Source organism: Engystomops pustulosus, chromosome 11, assembly GCF_040894005.1.
Source record: "Engystomops pustulosus chromosome 11, aEngPut4.maternal, whole genome shotgun sequence".
NCBI classification, from domain to species: domain Eukaryota; kingdom Metazoa; phylum Chordata; class Amphibia; order Anura; family Leptodactylidae; genus Engystomops; species Engystomops pustulosus.
The window spans coordinates 90289512-90308732 of record NC_092421.1 but is presented as its reverse complement, the minus strand read 5'-3'; the positions used below and the strand labels follow the sequence as shown (position 1 = coordinate 90308732).

Sequence of the window (19221 nt, the reverse complement as noted above, 5' to 3'; positions counted from 1 at the left end):
GTACAATGACCTCTATATAGATAACACTGACCCATCATTACATCACTACTAACAATAGATGATGTCACAGCTTATCTACAGGTACCCTTTAACATCTCTACTTGCTGTCAGGGAATAGCGTCTCATTTGGACTTAATCTGCTACAGCTTTATTCAGTCTGGTTAGAATGTCTCTCCTCTGTTTGCTACAATGTATTACTGTTTAACTCTCCGCCTCCCTGACTTTATACATCTCACTTCCTAAGCTTATTTGCTGGATGATGCCAGGGATATAACGAGCCGTGCACCTGTGTGACATCACATGACCAGGGATATAACGAGCCGTGCACCTGTGTGACCTCACATGACCGGGGATATAACGAGCCGTGCACCTGTGTGACCTCACATGACCGGGGATATAACGAGCCGTGCACCTGTGTGACCTCACATGACCGGGGATATAACGAGCCGTGCACCTGTGTGACATCACATGACCAGGGATATAACGAGCCGTGCACCTGTGTGACATCACATGACCAGGGATATAACGAGCCGTGCACCTGTGTGACATCACGTGACCAGGGATATAACGAGCCCTGCACCTGTGTGACATCACATGACCGGGGACCGCTATTTTGAAGCATGAGGAATTGGTATAGAAAGTATATTCTAAAATTGTAGAACTTAAAATCACACAGCCAATAACAATTACTTGCGAAAAGTAGACGACCCCTTTAAAGGGAACCTGTCATCAGAAATTGACCTAATAAACCACTACCAGAATGTTGTTGAGTAGTTGAACTGCTTCTAGATAAGTTTTCTTTCATGACCCAGTGCGGTGGCATTATCCAGCAAATAAGCTTAGGAGGTGAGATTTATAAAAGTCAGGGAGGCGGAGAGTTAAACACTGAAGTCAAGCTCTCCCGGCCTCTGAACACCTTATTCACCGGACTTCAGGAGATGTGATCAATGATGTCCCTGGACACAGGAGCAGCAATAACAGTGACCGGGGTGTACTAAGGGAGGGAGAGCTGGACTTCAGTGTTTAACTCTCCGCCTCCTTGACTTCATAAAGACAATTTACATGTCCCTTCAAAGGGTATTTTCTCTATGATGCCCCCACAGCAGGTCATGAAAGAAACATCATCTAGAAGCTGCTCAGCTGCTTGATCACATGCGGCTAGTGGTCGATTAGACCCATTTCTGATGACAGGTTCCCTGTAACGGAGACCTGGAACTACAGACCGAGCTCTCCTACTCGCACAGATCGTCAGGTAAGCATCAATCCTAAACTCCAGATTTTCCCTGCACTGATACATTGTAGCAAACAGAGGAGAGACATTCTAACCAGACTAAAATCTCTATTTGCTGTCAGTGAATAGCGGCTCAAAGGGTACCTATCATAACAGGTACGGACACGTCTATTCTGGAAACAAGGCCCTAGAGCTGTAGCCAGGGAGGTGACACATGGCCACACATGGGGGGTTAACCCTTTGGTGCAGGATATTGGGGGGTTTGTGCAGTCTCTTAGTGATGTCACAGTAAGTCACCGCTCCTGTCACTTGTTGTATTGCAGATGGAGGAAAGATTGATGTCTGGGATCTGAAGACACAAGAAAATCTTCGGTCTGAGAGATCACACGAGGAGAAGGTGACAGCATTACAGGTAATTCATTGGTGGTCAGGGGGTTAGATTGTCAGCTCCTGGGGTCAGACCATGATGTAATGATGATACAACATGCATGATGGGCTAGACACGGGTATATACGGTATTAGTGTTATTAGTCATGATAAGGGCGGGCGGAGACGCTTTTATCAATTGTCACTGGTGATTTTCCCAATAAAGATATGTGAAGTGGAAATTTTGGCTGAACTCATTTTCTGAATGATGATACAACACATTTATCAGAACCAGTGCCGTGTGGTGTGCAGGGGACGCCAGAGTCATGAAAAGTGTTGCACGTTCTCCGTGAATCTGGCGCCCCCTGCACTGTTCTGGCAGAAGGGTAATTAAGGTGGCGCGGGGTGGGCTGGGTGGTGGGCCGGGCAAGTGGCGCTGGGTGGTCCGGGCGGGCGGCGCGGGGTGGTGGTCCGGGCGGGCGGCGCGGGGTGGTGGTCCGGGCGGCGCGGGGTGGGTGGCGCGGGGTTGGCCGGGCGGGTGGGCCAGGTCGTGGCGCGGGGTTGGCCGGGCGGGTGGGCCAGGTCGTGGCGCGGGCGGGTGGCACGGGGTGGTCCGGGCGGGTGGCGCGGGGTGGTCCGGGCGGGTGGCGCGGGGTGGTCCGGGCGGGTGGCGCGGGGTGGGCCGGGCGGTGGATCAGGTGGTGGGTCAGGTGGGTGGCGCGGGGTGGGCCGGGCGGTGGATCAGGTGGTGGGTCAGGTGGGTGGCGCGGGGTGGTCCGGGCGGTGGATCAGGTGGTGGGTGGCGCGGGGTGGTCCGGGCGAGTGGCTCAGGTGGTGGTCCGGGCAGGTGGCGCAGGGTGGGCCGGGCAGGTGGCGCGGGGTCTGGCTGAGCAGTAACAGCCCCTTTTTGTGTGCACAGTTTTCTGCCTGGTTGGGGACAGAGCAGCCGCCACACAGATCTGGCGCAGACACTTTATGATTTCGTGTTCCAGCAGTTTCCTTGTTGTAATATATCTGGGCCGCTGTCTTTTCCCTCCTTAGTTCCACTCAGGATGGCTGTACTCGGGTTCCTCAGACGGTTCCTTGAAGGTCTGGAGAGTGGACCCTTCTTCTGGAGCGCTAAGTCTTCTGCATTGCTGTGACCCCCTGCTGCCGGACCTCAGGGGCTTGTACAGTCTATGTGCCACTACAGAGCGGCTGTACCTGGCCACACAGGGGTCCTGTATAAGAGCTGTCAACTGGAGGCAAGGTGAGACCCCCCCCCCCCCCCCCCCAAGTAAGGAAGTAAGGAGAAGGGTGAGCCCCCCCAAGTAAGGAGATAAGGAGAGGGGTGCGATACCCCCCAGGTAAGGAGAGGGGTGCTAGCACGCGCCTGGGTCCAGTCATAACTGTGGACTAATGACCATTGTGCCCGGACTATGGGGGATAATTGCTGCAGTAATTGTGCCATGAGATCTATAGGGGATGTCACCCATATCCTCTATATAACCTGTCCATAACGTATTACTACACCCTGACTGTAAGACTTTATCCTATCCAGACTCTCTCACCCGTCTGTCCAATCACAACTCCAGCTCTGGATTTGTTGATGCATTAGCTGTTACCCCCGACAACCTCCTCATCGCCACTGGATACAACATCGACCGAGGACACGGATACCTGAACAGTAAGTGCTGCAAGAATATAACTACTATAATACTGCCCCCTATGTACAGGAATATAACTACTATAATACTGCCCCCTATGTACAAGAATATACCTACTATAATACTGCCCCCTATGTACAGGAATATAACTACTATAATACTGCCCCCTATGTACAGGAATATAACTACTATAATACTGCCCCCTATGTACAGGAATATAACTACTATAATACTGCCCCCTATGTACAAGAATATAACTACTATAATACTGCCCCCTATGTACAGGAATATAACTACTATAATACTGCCCCCTATGTACAAGAATATAACTACTATAATACTGCCCCCTATGTACAGGAATATAACTACTATAATACTGCCCCCTATGTACTAGGATATAACTACTATAATACTGCCCCTATGTACAAGAATATAACTACTATAATACTGCCCCCTATGTACAAGAATATAACTACTATAATACTGCCCCCTATGTACAGGAATATAACTACTATAATACTGCCTCCTATGTACAGGAATATAACTACTATAATACTGCCCCCTATGTACAGGAATACAACTACTATAATACTGCCCCCTATGTACAGGAATATAACTACTATAATACTGCCCCCTATGTACAAGAATATAACTACTATAATACTGCCCCCTATGTACAGGAATATAACTACTATAATACTGCCCCCTATGTACAGGGATATAACTACTATAATACTGCCCCCTATGTACAGGGATATAACTACTATAATACTGCCCCCTATGTACAGGAATATAACTACTATAATACTGCCTCCTATGTACAGGAATATAACTACTATAATACTGCCTCCTATGTACAAGAATATAACTACTATAATACTGCCCCCTATGTACAGGAATATAACTACTATAATACTGCCCCCTATGTACAGGGATATAACTACTATAATACTGCCCCCTATGTACAGGGATATAACTACTATAATACTGCCCCCTATGTACAAGAATATAACTACTATAATACTGCCCCCTATGTACAAGAATATAACTACTATAATACTGCCCCCTATGTACAGGAATATAACTACTATAATACTGCCCCCTATGTACAAGAATATAACTACTATAATACTGCCCCCTATGTACAAGAATATAACTACTATAATACTGCCCCCTATGTACAAGAATATAACTACTATAATACTGCCCCCTATGTACAGGGATATAACTACTATAATACTGCCCCCTATGTACAGGAATATAACTACTATAATACTGGCCCTCTATGTACAAGAATATAACTACTATAATACTGCCCCCTATGTACAGGAATATAACTACTATAATACTGCCCCCTATGTACAGGGATATAACTACTATAATACTGCCCCCTATGTACAGGAATATAACTACTATAATACTGCCCCCTATGTACAAGAATATAACTACTATAATACTGCCCCCTATGTACAGGAATATAACTACTATAATACTGCCCCCTATGTACAGGAATATAACTACTATAATACTGCCCCTATGTACAGGGATATAACTACTATAATACTGCCCCCTATGTACAGGGATATAACTACTATAATACTGCCCCCTATGTACAAGAATATAACTACTATAATACTGCCCCCTATGTACAGGAATATAACTACTATAATACTGCCCCCTATGTACAGGAATATAACTACTATAATACTGCCCCCTATGTACAGGGATATAACTACTATAATACTGCCCCCTATGTACAGGAATATAACTACTATAATACTGCCCCCTATGTACAGGGATATAACTACTATAATACTGCCCCCTATGTACAGGAATATAACTACTATAATACTGCCTCCTATGTACAGGGATATAACTACTATAATACTGCCCCCTATGTACAAGAATATAACTACTATAATACTGCCTCCTATGTACAGGAATATAACTACTATAATACTGCCCCCTATGTACAGGAATATAACTACTATAATACTGCCCCCTATGTACAGGAATATAACTACTATAATACTGCCCCCTATGTACAGGAATATAACTACTATAATACTGCCCCTATGTACAGGAATATAACTACTATAATACTGCTCCCTATGTACAGGGATATAACTACTATAATACTGCTCCCTATGTACAGGGATATAACTACTATAATACTGCTCCTATGTACAGGGATATAACTACTATAATACTGCCCCCTATGTACAAGAATATAACTACTATAATACTGCCCCCTATGTACAGGAATATAACTACTATAATACTGCCTCCTATGTACAGGAATATAACTACTATAATACTGCCCTCTATGTACAAGAATATAACTACTATAATACTGCCCCCTATGTACAGGGATATAACTACTATAATACTGCCCCCTATGTACAGGAATATAACTACTATAATACTGCCCCCTATGTACAGGAATATAACTAGTATAATACTGCCCCCTATGTACAGGAATATAACTACTATAATACTGCCCCTATGTACAAGAATATAACTACTATAATACTGCCCCCTATGTACAGGAATATAACTAGTATAATACTGCCCCCTATGTACAGGAATATAACTACTATAATACTGCCCCTATGTACAAGAATATAACTACTATAATACTGCCCCTATGTACAAGAATATAACTACTATAATACTGCCCCCTATGTACAGGAATATAACTACTATAATACTGCCCCTATGTACAAGAATATAACTACTATAATACTGCCCCCTATGTACAGGAATATAACTACTATAATACTGCCCCCTATGTACAAGAATATAACTACTATAATACTGCCCCCTATGTACAGGAATATAACTACTATAATACTGCCCCTATGTACAGGAATATAACTACTATAATACTGCTCCCTATGTACAGGAATATAACTACTATAATACTGCCCCCTATGTACAGGAATATAACTACTATAATACTGCCCCCTATGTACAGGAATATAACTACTATAATACTGCCCCTATGTACAGGAATATAACTACTATAATACTGCCCCCTATGTACAGGAATATAACTACTATAATACTGCCCCCTATGTACAGGAATATAACTACTATAATACTGCCCTATGTACAGGAATATAACTACTATAATACTGCCCCCTATGTACAGGAATATAACTACTATAATACTGCCCCCCTATGTACAGGAATACAACTACTATAATACTGCCCCCTATGTACAAGAATATAATTACTATAATACTGCTTCCTATGTACAGGAATATAACTACTATAATACTGCTCCCTATGTACAGGAATATAACTACTATAATACTGCCCCCTATGTACAGGAATATAACTACTATAATACTGCCCCCTATGTACAGGAATATAACTACTATAATACTGCCCCCTATGTACAGGAATATAACTACTATAATACTGCCCCCTATGTACAAGAATATAACTACTATAATACTGCCCCTATGTACAGGAATATAACTACTATAATACTGCCCCCTATGTACAGGAATATAACTACTATAATACTGCCCCCTATGTACAAGAATATAACTACTATAATACTGCCTCCTATGTACAGGGATATAACTACTATAATACTGCCCCCTATGTACAAGAATATAACTACTATAATACTGCCCCCTATGTACAAGAATATAATTACTATAATACTGCTTCCTATGTACAGGAATATAACTACTATAATACTGCTCCCTATGTACAGGAATATAACTACTATAATACTGCCCCCTATGTACAGGAATATAACTACTATAATACTGCCCCCTATGTACAGGAATATAACTACTATAATACTGCCCCCTATGTACAGGAATATAACTACTATAATACTGCCCCCTATGTACAAGAATATAACTACTATAATACTGCCCCTATGTACAGGAATATAACTACTATAATACTGCCCCCTATGTACAGGGATATAACTACTATAACACTGCTCCTCTCCCTCCTTCCTTTGTCCCGGGTTCCTGTGGGAGGACGTCAGTTCCTTCTGGAGCGTCAGGTCGATTATTTTATTGCGCTCAGGCGGAAAATTACAAATGGAGATGAAATTATTCTCGGTCGAGATGTTTTATTGAAGGTCGCAAAAAAAAAAAAAAAAAGTGATGTGCGGTTTTACAATAAGGAGCGCTGCGCTATGTGGCGGGTTATTGTCAGGCACTAGAATAGCTTCCGTCAGATTTGCGGCAGTCTCCTCCTGGATAAGACGTCTGCACTGGTCCAGGGTCACAGCAGCACAGAGGATTCCAGGATTTACATTAAATCCATAACGATAAACCGTGGATACAGATATAAGAATGCACCCCAGTCCCGGCTCCTCGGTCTGTGTGTGCATGTCCCTGGTTCATCAGGATGGATTTCCTTTAGGAGGGCAGGAAAGTCTCATCAGCAAGAGAAAAACTGCATGAGGGGAATCTGATGATAAGCAGGGGGGGGGGCGCAGCAGCACGGAGGGTTTCAGCAGGGGGGCGCAGCAGCACGGAGGGTTTCAGCAGGGGGGGCGCAGCAGCACGGAGGGTTTCAGCAGGGGGGGGCGCAGCAGCAGGGGGGGGCGCAGCAGCACGGAGGGTTTCAGCAGGGGGGGGCGCAGCAGCAGCACGGAGGGTTTCAGCAGGGGGGGCGCAGCAGCACGGAGGGTTTCAGCAGGGGGGGGCGCAGCAGCAGGGGGGGGCGCAGCAGCACGGAGGGTTTCAGCAGGGGGGGCGCAGCAGCACGGAGGGTTTCAGCAGGGGGGGCGCAGCAGCACGGAGGGTTTCAGCAGGGGGGGCGCAGCAGCACGGAGGGTTTCAGCAGGGGGGGGGCGCAGCAGCAGCAGCACGGAGGGTTTCAGCAGGGGGGGGGCGCAGCAGCAGCACGGAGGGTTTCAGCAGGGGGGGGCGCAGCAGCAGGGGGGGGCGCAACAGCACGGAGGGTTTCAGCAGGGGGGCGCAGCAGCACAGAGGGTTTCAGCAGGGGGGCGCAGCAGCACAGAGGGTTTCAGCAGGGGGGGCGCAGCAGCACAGAGGGTTTCAGCAGGGGGGGGGGCGCAGCAGCAGCACGGAGGGTTTCAGCAGGGGGGGGGCGCAGCAGCAGGGGGGGGCGCAGCAGCACGGAGGGTTTCAGCAGGGGGGCGCAGCAGCACGGAGGGTTTCAGCAGGGGGGGGCGCAGCAGCAGCACGGAGGGTTTCAGCAGGGGGGGGCGCAGCAGCAGGGGGGGGCGCAGCAGCACGTAGGGTTTCAGCAGGGGGGGGCGCAGCAGCAGCACGGAGGGTTTCAGCAGGGGGGGCGCAGCAGCACAGAGGGTTTTAGCAGGGGGGGGCGCAGCAGCAGCACGGAGGGTTTCAGCGCGTGCCCATCCATGTATGCCCCCCCCGTGCTGCAGGTAAGTAGGCGCCGCGATGCTCCTGGAGATGATTTCATCTGGCAGCCCGTCACTTTATCCCCGCACGTTGCTGCAATAATTCCCTTTAATTGCTTCCATCGTCGTCTCCTTTAACGCGGAATGAAGCTCATATTCTGTCACCAAGATAAGAAACCGTAAGCGAGCGCGGCCGGGGCACAGTGACCTACAGTTATCCTACTTACCTGCCATCACAAGGTAAGCGCTGCCTGCGATACTCTGCAGAGTGCGAGGTCTGCGGCTGCTCTATGGACACCAGACCATCATATATATAGTGAGCATGCAGACTGCAGGCCGCGGCCACTCCTGTCCCTGGAAAGACGCGTCATCTTATCTCTGTGTGTGCAGCAGCAGGACTGAGGCTGCTGGGATGTCCTCACACTGCTGTTCTCTTGGATCCCTGCATTGCGCTGCGTCACAGTCCTGCCAGTGCTCCAGCATGCACAGGGGAGGGGCTGTGGAGCAGCTCACTGCAGAGCGCTAAGAGCACAGCAGTGTGAGGACACGCCCACAGCTCTGCTGCTATTATAAGTCTCTCTCTCCTCCTCAGTCCGCAGTGTGGAGTCGGGTGAATATCTCGGCACCCTGTCCTGCCCCCAGGTCTCCCGGCTCCTGTGTTTGGCGGTTGATTGCACTTCCCATGGACTATGCCGCTTGGTGTCAGGAGGGAGGGAACTACTGCTGTGGGAGGAGCTTCCAAGGGGAGGAGCATTGGACAGGTGAGTCCCTGTATATAACCATAGCAATCCTTTATATAATATACGTGCCTCGCGCCTCATCATTACTAAGAACCTAATAATCCTCCATAGCGCGGCCTCCCTCTCATCCCCACTGTATAGCACGGCCTCCCTCTCATCCCCGCTGTATAGCACGGCCTCCCCTCTCATCCCCGCTGTATAGCACGGCCTCCCCTCTCATCCCCGCTGTATAGCGCGGCCTCCCCTCTCATCCCCGCTGTATAGCGCGGCCTCCCTCTCATCCCCGCTGTATAGCACGGCCTCCCTCTCATCCCCGCTGTATAGCACGGCCTCCCCTCTCATCCCCGCTGTATAGCGCGGCCTCCCCTCTCATCCCCGCTGTATAGCGCGGCCTCCCCTCTCATCCCCGCTGTATAGCGCGGCCTCCCCTCTCATCCCCGCTGTATAGCACGGCCTCCCCTCTCATCCCCGCTGTATAGCACGGCCTCCCCTCTCATCCCCGCTGTATAGCGCGGCCTCCCCTCTCATCCCCGCTGTATAGCGCGGCCTCCCCTCTCATCCCCGCTGTATAGCGCGGCCTCCCCTCTCATCCCCGCTGTATAGCACGGCCTCCCTCTCATCCCCGCTGTATAGCACGGCCTCCCCTCTCATCCCCGCTGTATAGCACGGCCTCCCCTCTCATCCCCGCTGTATAGCACGGCCTCCCTCTCATCCCCGCTGTATAGCACGGCCTCCCTCTCATCCCCCGCTGTATAGCACGGCCTCCCTCTCATCCCCCGCTGTATAGCGCGGCCTCCCCTCTCATCCCCGCTGTATAGCGCGGCCTCCCTCTCATCCCCCGCTGTATAGCGCGGCCTCCCTCTCATCCCCCGCTGTATAGCACGGCCTCCCCTCTCATCCCCGCTGTATAGCACGGCCTCCCCTCTCATCCCCGCTGTATAGCACGGCCTCCCCTCTCATGTGACTGATCGGTTCTTCTTCCTCCTCTTAGGTCGGTCGTGCAGATTCGCTTTTGCCCGCAGTTTTTGCTTCCTGCTCCAGACAGTGAATCGGAGGATGATGAGGGTACGGAGGCCACAGTTTCCATGTTTTTACTTCAAAATGAGGGTTTTATACTCCAGATCCTCGCCTGTAAAGTCACTCAAATCACCAAACATAATTTTGGGTGAATAGTCGGTGTCACAGATGTAAATGGGGCGTGTCTGTGACTCATAGGGGGCGTGTCTGTGGCCGCTTCCCAGTAATAAGACATTAACATAAGTTTTATCTTCTCTGATAACCACAAATCTAGAAATCACCTAAATTATAAAAGAAATTCCGGCATAAGAAGAAATAAGTAATATTCATCTGGGCCTGGATATTTAATGACTGCAGAGCAGCATCACTGCTCAGGTGCTGAGCACAAGCCATTGCTCTCTGTTAGCAGCCATTTTGTTCAGAGAGATCTAGGGGTACAACCTCTCCCACCCTGCGATCACTACCCACAGATATGATGGGGTTTTCCAACAACTCGCTGACAGCCTGCAGCCACCACTAGGGGGAGCTCAGCAGCTGGACGCATACACAGCATTACTGTACACCATACACATTCAGCTGAGACCCTTCTCCTTTTCCTTTCCAGAGGAGGATCTGTGGGAAGCAGAGGCCGAGGCGCCTGAGGTGCGAGCGTCCCCTGGTGGCGGCTGGGGGCGGTGCATCCTCATGTGACGCGGAGAAACATCAGAGGTGTGAGCGTCCCCTGGTGGCAGCTGGTGGGTTCTCATGTGACCCGGAGAAGCATCAGAGGTGTGAGCGTCCCCTGGTGGTGGCTGGTGGGTTCTCATGTGACGCGGAGAAGCATCAGAGGTGTGAGCGGCCCCTGGTGGCGGCTGGTGGGTTCTCATGTGACCCGGAGAAGCATCAGAGGTGTGAGCGTCCCCTGGTGGCGGCTGGTGGGTTCTCATGTGACCCGGAGAAGCATCAGAGGTGTGAGCGGCCCCTGGTGGCGGCTGGTGGGTTCTCATGTGACCCGGAGAAGCATCAGAGGTGTGAGCGTCCCCTGGTGGCGGCTGGTGGGTTCTCATGTGACCCGGAGAAGCATCAGAGGTGTGAGCGGCCCCTGGTGGCGGCTGGTGGGTTCTCATGTGACCCGGAGAAGCATCAGAGGTGTGAGCGTCCCCTGGTGGCGGCTGGTGGGTTCTCATGTGACCCGGAGAAGCATCAGAGGTGTGAGCGGCCCCTGGTGGCGGCTGGTGGGTTCTCATGTGACCCGGAGAAGCATCAGAGGTGTGAGCGGCCCCTGGTGGCGGCTGGTGGGTTCTCATGTGACCCGGAGAAGCATCAGAGGTGTGAGCGGCCCCTGGTGGCGGCTGGTGGGTTCTCATGTGACCCGGAGAAGCATCAGAGGTGTGAGCGTCCCCTGGTGGCGGCTGGTGGGTTCTCATGTGACGCGGAGAAACATCAGAGGTGTGAGCGTCCCCTGGTGGCGGCTGGTGGGTTCTCATGTGACCCGGAGAAGCATCAGAGGTGTGAGCGTCCCCTGGTGGCGGCTGGGGGCGGTGCATCCTCATGTGACGCGGAGAAACATCAGAGGTGTGAGCGTCCCCTGGTGGCGGCTGGTGGGTTCTCATGTGACCCGGAGAAGCATCAGAGGTGTGAGCGTCCCCTGGTGGCGGCTGGTGGGTTCTCATGTGACCCGGAGAAGCATCAGAGGTGTGAGCGTCCCCTGGTGGCGGCTGGGGGCGGTGCATCCTCATGTGACGCGGAGAAACATCAGAGGTGTGAGCGTCCCCTGGTGGCGGCTGGTGGGTTCTCATGTGACCCGGAGAAGCATCAGAGGTGTGAGCGTCCCCTGGTGGCGGCTGGGGGCGGTGCATCCTCATGTGACGCGGAGAAACATCAGAGGTGTGAGCGTCCCCTGGTGGCGGCTGGTGGGTTCTCATGTGACCCGGAGAAGCATCAGAGGTGTGAGCGTCCCCTGGTGGTGGCTGGTGGGTTCTCATGTGACCCGGAGAAGCATCAGAGGTGTGAGCGTCCCCTGGTGGCGGCTGGTGGGTTCTCATGTGACCCGGAGAAGCATCAGAGGTGTGAGCGGCCCCTGGTGGTGGCTGGTGGGTTCTCATGTGACCCGGAGAAGCATCAGAGGTGTGAGCGGCCCCTGGTGGCGGCTGGGGGCGGTGCATCCTCATGTGACCCGGAGAAGCATCAGAGGTGTGAGCGTCCCCTGGTGGCGGCTGGTGGGTTCTCATGTGACCCGGAGAAGCATCAGAGGTGTGAGCGGCCCCTGGTGGCGGCTGGTGGGTTCTCATGTAACCCGGAGAAGCATTGGAAGTGTGAGCGGCCCCTGGTGGCGGATGGTGGCGGTGCATCCTGCCTCGTTTGACCCGGAGAAGCATCAGAGGTGTGAGCGGCCCCTGGTGGCGGATGGTGGCGGTGCCTCCTGCCTCGTTTGACCCGGAGAAGCATCAGAGGTGTGAGCGGCCCCTGGTGGCGGTTGGTGGCGGTGCCTCCTGCCTCGTTTGACCCGGAGAAGCATCAGAGGTGTGAGCGGCCCCTGGTGGCGGTTGGTGGCGGTGCGTCCTGCCTCGTGTAACCCGGAGAAGCATCAGAGGTGTGAGCGGCCCCTGGTGGCGGATGGTGGCGGTGCGTCCTGCCTCGTGTGACCCGGAGAAGCATCAGAGGTGTGAGCGGCCCCTGGTGGCGGATGGTGGCGGTGCGTCCTGCCTCGTGTAACCCGGAGAAGCATCAGAGGTGTGAGCGGCCCCTGGTGGCGGATGGTGGCGGTGCGTCCTGCCTCGTGTGACCCGGAGAAGCATCAGAGGTGTGAGCGGCCCCTGGTGGCGGATGGTGGCGGTGCGTCCTGCCTCGTGTGACCTGGAGAAGCATCAGAGGTGTGAGCGGCCCCTGGTGGCGGTGCGTTCTGCCTCGTGTGACCTGGAGAAGCATCAGAGGTGTGAGCGGCCCCTGGTGGTGGCTGGGGGCGGTGCTTCCTCATGTGACCTGGAGAAGCATCAGGTGTGAGCGGCCCCTGGTGGCGGCTGGGGGCGGTGCGTCGTCATGTGACCCGGAGAAGCATCAGAGGTGTGAGCGGCCCCTGGTGGCGGCTGGGGGTGGTGCATCCTCATGTGACCTGGAGAAGCATCGGAGGTGCGAGCGGCCCCTGGTGGCGGTGCGTCCAGTCCTCGTGTGACCCGGAGAAGCATCGGAGGTGCGAGCGGCCCCTGGTGGCGGCTGGGGGTGGTGCGTCCTTGTGAAAAGCATCATCTGCGTTTTACACTGAAAATGACTTTTATTAAAAATAAAACTGTGATTGTAACCCTGAAGATGAGTGGTCACTGGACATGTGGTGACGTGATAACAGTCATACGTGTGTACACGGATATAGGAGGGGGCTATTACAAGGCTCCAGGGGCCGCCCCCGGGGCACTAGCTATGTGCCCCCGTGCATACATACACATAGAATACAGCGGCCTCCTCCTGGCCAGGTGAGCTCACGCTCCAATGTCTGCTCTCTGTACCACGCTCTTCTCCTCTCACACTCTTGTGTTTTTGGGGTGCAGACGTTTAAGAATTGTGGAGTGGTCCAACGCCACCCGCCATCAGGTCACGTCCTTCACAGTAACAGCGCCATCACATGGTCACCACAGGGATCCTGCGGGAGAGAGGGAAGAGTCAGTGTCACCTTCACAGTAAAGAAATAAAAATGTCCAAAAGCTGCGAATTCAGGAAGCTTTGTGTAATGTGTTTATGAGCAAAACCACTCAGATCTGGGATTAAACAAGATATGTTTCTGCATCTGTGTTGCTACAGCAATCTCAAGGTATGTTTTATTGACGATGCATGAAAACATAGTGTCATTTAGTCTGTTACAATATAACAGGGTAACAGTGACCCCCGGATTCCACGAGCCGCAGTCTGGCAGGTGCGTGCAGCTCTCAGTGCTGCCTGTAGGTGGCGCCAGGGGGGGCAGCAGAGGCTTCAGCCTCTTACAGAATGAGGAATAATCAGTCAGAATTTATAACGGGTCACACCATCTACACCAGCGGTTCTCAACCTGTGGGTCGCGATTCTATTACGTTTTTTGCCGCGATTCGCTGCAAAAATGTAATAAACCGTGTGTAATAAGCACTCACTGACCTGTCGGCTGCTGTATGCAGGGAAAGCTTCAGGACCTGTGGTGATGTCATCACATGACCCTCCGGCCTCTCCTCTGCACAGACTCCTGCGGAACAGGCTGCTCTACTCAGTGAGGAGAAACTAGAACTTCAAGCAGCAGGGGGAACACCAAAACTGGGGGCAGGAACGGGGGAACTAGAACTGGGGCAGGAGGGGGGGGGGGGGTTCTAGAAGTGGGGGCAGGAGGTGGGATGAAAACTAGGGGAGCTGCAGTTAAAGGACACCTATCATCAGGTCTGTCACTTGTCCTGTCACCTCTACCTGTTGGAGCAGCTCACAAGGATCCCATCCCAGCCTTTATCTAGTTATTTCATACATTAATAATTATAAAATCATCTATTCTTTATCATGTAAATGAGGCTGGTCACATGGTCAGAGGCAGTGATGTCACCCCTGTTACCCCTCCCCTCTCCTCCCCCTGCTCATGTCTGTGTGTAATGTATAGTAAAGCATGGCTAGTGTGTGTGCTGCATCTGCTGACATGCTGCATCCTCCTAATATACATGTGTGAGACACAGACATGAGCTACACAAGTACCTGACATGTTCTGCTATAACATGGCTGCCTGGAGCTGCTGTATCTCTCCTATACACACACACATACACACACAGGCTGCATCCTCCTAATATACAGGTGAGAGACACAGACATCAGCTACACAAGTACCTGACATGTTCTGCTATAACATGTGTGAGACACAGACATCAGCTACACAAGTACCTGACATGTTCTGCTATAACATGGCTTCCTGGAGCTGCTGTATCTCTCCTATACACACACACAGGCTGCATCCTCCTAATATACAGGTGAAGAGACACAGACATCAGCTACACAAGTACCTGACATGTTCTGCTATAACATGGCTGCCTGGAGCTGCTGTATCTCTCCTAAACACACACACATGCACACACAGGCTGCAGGGGGCGCCAGCACCAGGAGGCGCCAGCACCAGGAGGCACATCATTATACAGCTTCACATCATTATACAGGCTGTCAGTCATGCACTGGGGGTGTGGCCACCAGCACCAGGGAGCACATCATTATACAGCCTCACATCATTATACAGGCTGTCAGTCATGCACTGGGGGTGTGGCCACCAGCACCAGGAAGCACATCATTATACAGCCTCACATCATTACACAGGCTGTCAGTCATGCACTGGGGGTGTGGCCACCAGCACCAGGAAGCACATCATTATACAGCCTCACATCATTACACAGGCTGTCAGTCATGCACTGGGGGTGTGGCCACCAGCACCAGGCAGAACATCATTATACAGCCTCACATCATTATACAGGCTGTCAGTCATGCACTGGGGGTGTGGCCACCAGCACCAGGAAGCACATCATTATACAGCCTCACACCATTATACAGGCTGTCAGTCATGCACTGGGGGTGTGGCCACCAGCACCAGGAAGCACATCATTATACAGCCTCACATCATTATACAGGCTGTCAGTCATGCACTGGGGGTGTGGCCACCAGCACCAGGAAGCACATCATTATACAGCCTCACACCATTATACAGGCTGTCAGTCAAGCACTGGGGGTGTGGCTGTGCCTCCCACTCATGAATAAGGTGGACAGCTTGAATATGCTAATGCTTCATTGGACATTTCACAGGTCATTTGCATACAGCTTTAGGACCTCATTGCTTAGGGTTACAGGCATGTAGAGGGACAATGAAGGGATAGAGGCAATGCTCTCTAATGGCAGTTTATGCAAATATATTTAGTTTAGGGGGGTTATTTTGCCTAACGGGTTCTCTTTAAGCAGAAGTCTGGCAGCTCAGAATGAGGAGGGGGAGGAGAAGCCGGAAGACTCCTCTGTGTGATGCCAGGGCTGCTGCAGACACCACAGGGTGTGTGATGGTATGTGACATGTATGGATGTGTATATGGTGAGTGTATGCTATGTGTGATGATGTGTTTGCCTGCATGTGTATGTGTATGTATCTGTCAGTGTGTGTGTTTGCCTCCATGCTTGTATGTAGCTATACTTGCTGCATGTGTGACTGCCTGTTGGTTTGTATGTACATGAGAAGGAGAGAGGCTTCTGTGTCAGCAGTGATGTGTATTAGGAGGTTCTGCAGCAGCTGAACTGCGTATTATGAGGTTCCGCAGCAGCTCAGGGGTGTATTATGAGGTTCCGCAGCAGCTCAGGGGTGTATTATGAGGTTCCGCAGCAGCACAGGTGTGTATTATGAGGTTCCGCAGCAGCTCAGGGGTGTATTATGAGGTTCCGCAGCAGCTCAGGGGTGTATTATGAGGTTCCGCAGCAGCACAGGGGTGTATTATGAGGTTCCGCAGCAGCACAGGTGTGTATTATGAGGTTCCGCAGCAGCTCAGGGGTGTATTATGAGGTTCTGCAGCAGCTGAGTTGAAGCTTAAGTTTTATTACTTGGCAGAGGGGAGGGGTACACATTTTTAGTCTCGTCCTGTTGGTTAAATGACCTCAAAACTGCCCTGACCGTGACACGGCTGTTTGGGATGATAAACTAGGAAATATTTCAGGGAACAGGAGACTGTTTGAGATTCTGAATTTTAAATACTGTCACATGAGTGCACTGCAAAGTGGCCCCCTGAGGCTCTGTCGCCAAGGGGCCTACTAAAACCTGGAGTTGGCCCTTGGTAGGAGGGAGGGGGAACTAGAACTAAGGGGCAGTATTAAGGCAGTGATATTCCTGTACATAGGGGGCAGTATTATAGTAGTTATATTCCTGTACATAGGGGGCAGTATTATAGTAGTTATATTCCTGTACATAGAGGGCAGTATTATAGTAGTTATATTCCTGTACATAGGGGGCAGTATTATAGTAGTTATATTCCTGTACATAGAGGGCAGTATTATAGTAGTTATATTCCTGTACATAGGGGGCAGTATTATAGTAGTTATATTCCTGTACATAGGGGGCAGTATTATAGTAGTTATATTCCTGTACATAGGGGGCAGTATTATAGTAGTTATATTCCTGTACATAGGGGGCAGTATTATAGTAGTTATATTCATGTACATAGGGGGCAGTATTATAGTAGTTATATTCTTGTACATAGGGGCAGTATTATAGTAGTTATATTCCTGTACATAGGGCGCAGTATTATAGTAGTTATATTCCTGTACATAGGGGGCAGTATTATAGTAGTTATATTCCTGTACATAGGGGGCAGTATTATAGTAGTTATATTCCTGTACATAGGGAGCAGTATTATAGTAGTTATATTCCTGTACATAGGAGGCAGTATTATAGTAGTTATATTCCTGTACATAGGGGGCAGTATTATAGTAGTTATATTCTTGTACATAGGGGGCAGTATTATAGTAGTTATATTCCTGTACATAGGGGGCAGTATTATAGTAGTTATATTCTTGTACATAGGGGGCAGTATTATAGTAGTTATATTCCTGTACATAGGGGGCAGTATTATAGTAGTTATATTCTTGTACATAGGGGGCAGTATTATAGTAGTTATATTCCTGTACATAGGAGGCAGTATTATAGTAGTTATATTCCTGTACATAGGGGGCAGTATTATAGTAGTTACATTCCTGTACATAGGGGGCAGTATTATAGTAGTTATATTCCTGTACATAGGGGGCAGTATTATAGTAGTTATATTCTTGTACATAGGGGGCAGTATTATAGTAGTTATATTCCTGTACATAAGGGGCAGTATTATAGTAGTAATATTCCTGTAAATAGGGGGTAGTATTACAGTAGTTATATTCTTGTACATAGGGGGCAGTATTATAGTAGTTATATTCCTGTACATAGGGGGCAGTATTATAGTAGTTATATTCCTGTACATAGGGGGCAGTATTATAGTAGTTATATTCCTGTACATAGGGGGCAGTATTATAGTAGTTATATTCCTGTACATAGGAGGCAGTATTATAGTAGTTATATTCCTGTACATAGGGGGCAGTATTATAGTAGTTATATTCTTGTACATAGGGGGCAGTATTATAGTAGTTATATTCTTGTACATAGGGGGCAGTATTATAGTAGTTATATTCCTGTACATAGGAGGCAGTATTATAGTAGTTATATTCCTGTACATAGGGGGCAGTATTATAGTAGTTATATTCCTGTACATAGGGGGCAGTATTATAGTAGTAATATTCTTGTACATAGGGAGCAGTATTATAGTAGTTATATTCTTGTACATAGGGGGCAGTATTGTAGTAGTTATATTCTTGTACATAGGGGGCAGTATTATAGTAGTTATATTCTTGTACATAGGGGGAGTATTATAGTAGTTATATGCTTGTACATAGGGGCAGTATTATAGTAGTTATATTCCTGTACATAGGAGGCAGTATTATAGTAGTTATATTCTTGTACATAGGGGGCAGTATTATAGTAGTTATATTCCTGTACATAGGGGGCAGTATTATAGTAGTAATATTCCTGTACATAGGGGGCAGTATTATAGTAGTTATATTCCTGTACATAGGGGGCAGTATTATAGTAGTTATATTCCTGTACATAGGGGGCAGTATTATAGTAGTTATATTCCTGTACATAGGAGGCAGTATTATAGTAGTTATATTCCTGTACATAGGGGGCAGTATTATAGTAGTTATATTCTTGTACATAGGGGGCAGTATTATAGTAGTTATATTCTTGTACATAGGGGGAGTATTATAGTAGTTATATTCCTGTACATAGGAGGCAGTATTATAGTAGTTATATTCTTGTACATAGGGGGCAGTATTAT

At 49.6% G+C, this 19221-nt stretch overlaps 2 protein-coding genes across 7 annotated transcripts in view; one reads left to right on the top strand and one right to left on the bottom strand.

The window, feature by feature from the left end:
- The first annotated feature begins 3138 nt into the window (after window positions 1–3138).
- On the top strand, window positions 3139–14050 carry LOC140106719 (uncharacterized). 3 transcript variants are annotated; one of them, XR_011850840.1, is made up of 5 exons: window positions 3139–3263; window positions 9204–9372; window positions 10343–10416; window positions 10973–12870; window positions 12941–14050. XR_011850840.1 is itself a non-coding variant. In XM_072131322.1 (5 exons), exons 2-5 carry the CDS (start codon window positions 9294–9296, stop codon window positions 12990–12992), a joined length of 1833 nt encoding a protein of 610 aa, XP_071987423.1. In that variant the 5' UTR covers window positions 3139–3263; window positions 9204–9293; the 3' UTR covers window positions 12993–14050. The 3 variants fall into 3 exon arrangements, 2 of the variants coding, with proteins under 2 accessions (XP_071987423.1, XP_071987422.1); XM_072131322.1 differs by having other exon boundaries at window positions 10973–12600; XM_072131321.1 differs by having other exon boundaries at window positions 10973–14050.
- The window catches only part of PIANP (PILR alpha associated neural protein), a 161319-nt gene continuing 155696 nt past the window's right edge, over window positions 13599–19221 (bottom strand). For all 4 annotated transcript variants that reach the window (XM_072131326.1, XM_072131323.1, XM_072131325.1 and 1 more), the window contains exon 6: window positions 13599–13981. In XM_072131326.1, the coding sequence (XP_071987427.1) occupies window positions 13960–13981 (22 nt within the window). In that variant the 3' untranslated portion in view covers window positions 13599–13959. The remainder of the gene's footprint in view (window positions 13982–19221) is intronic.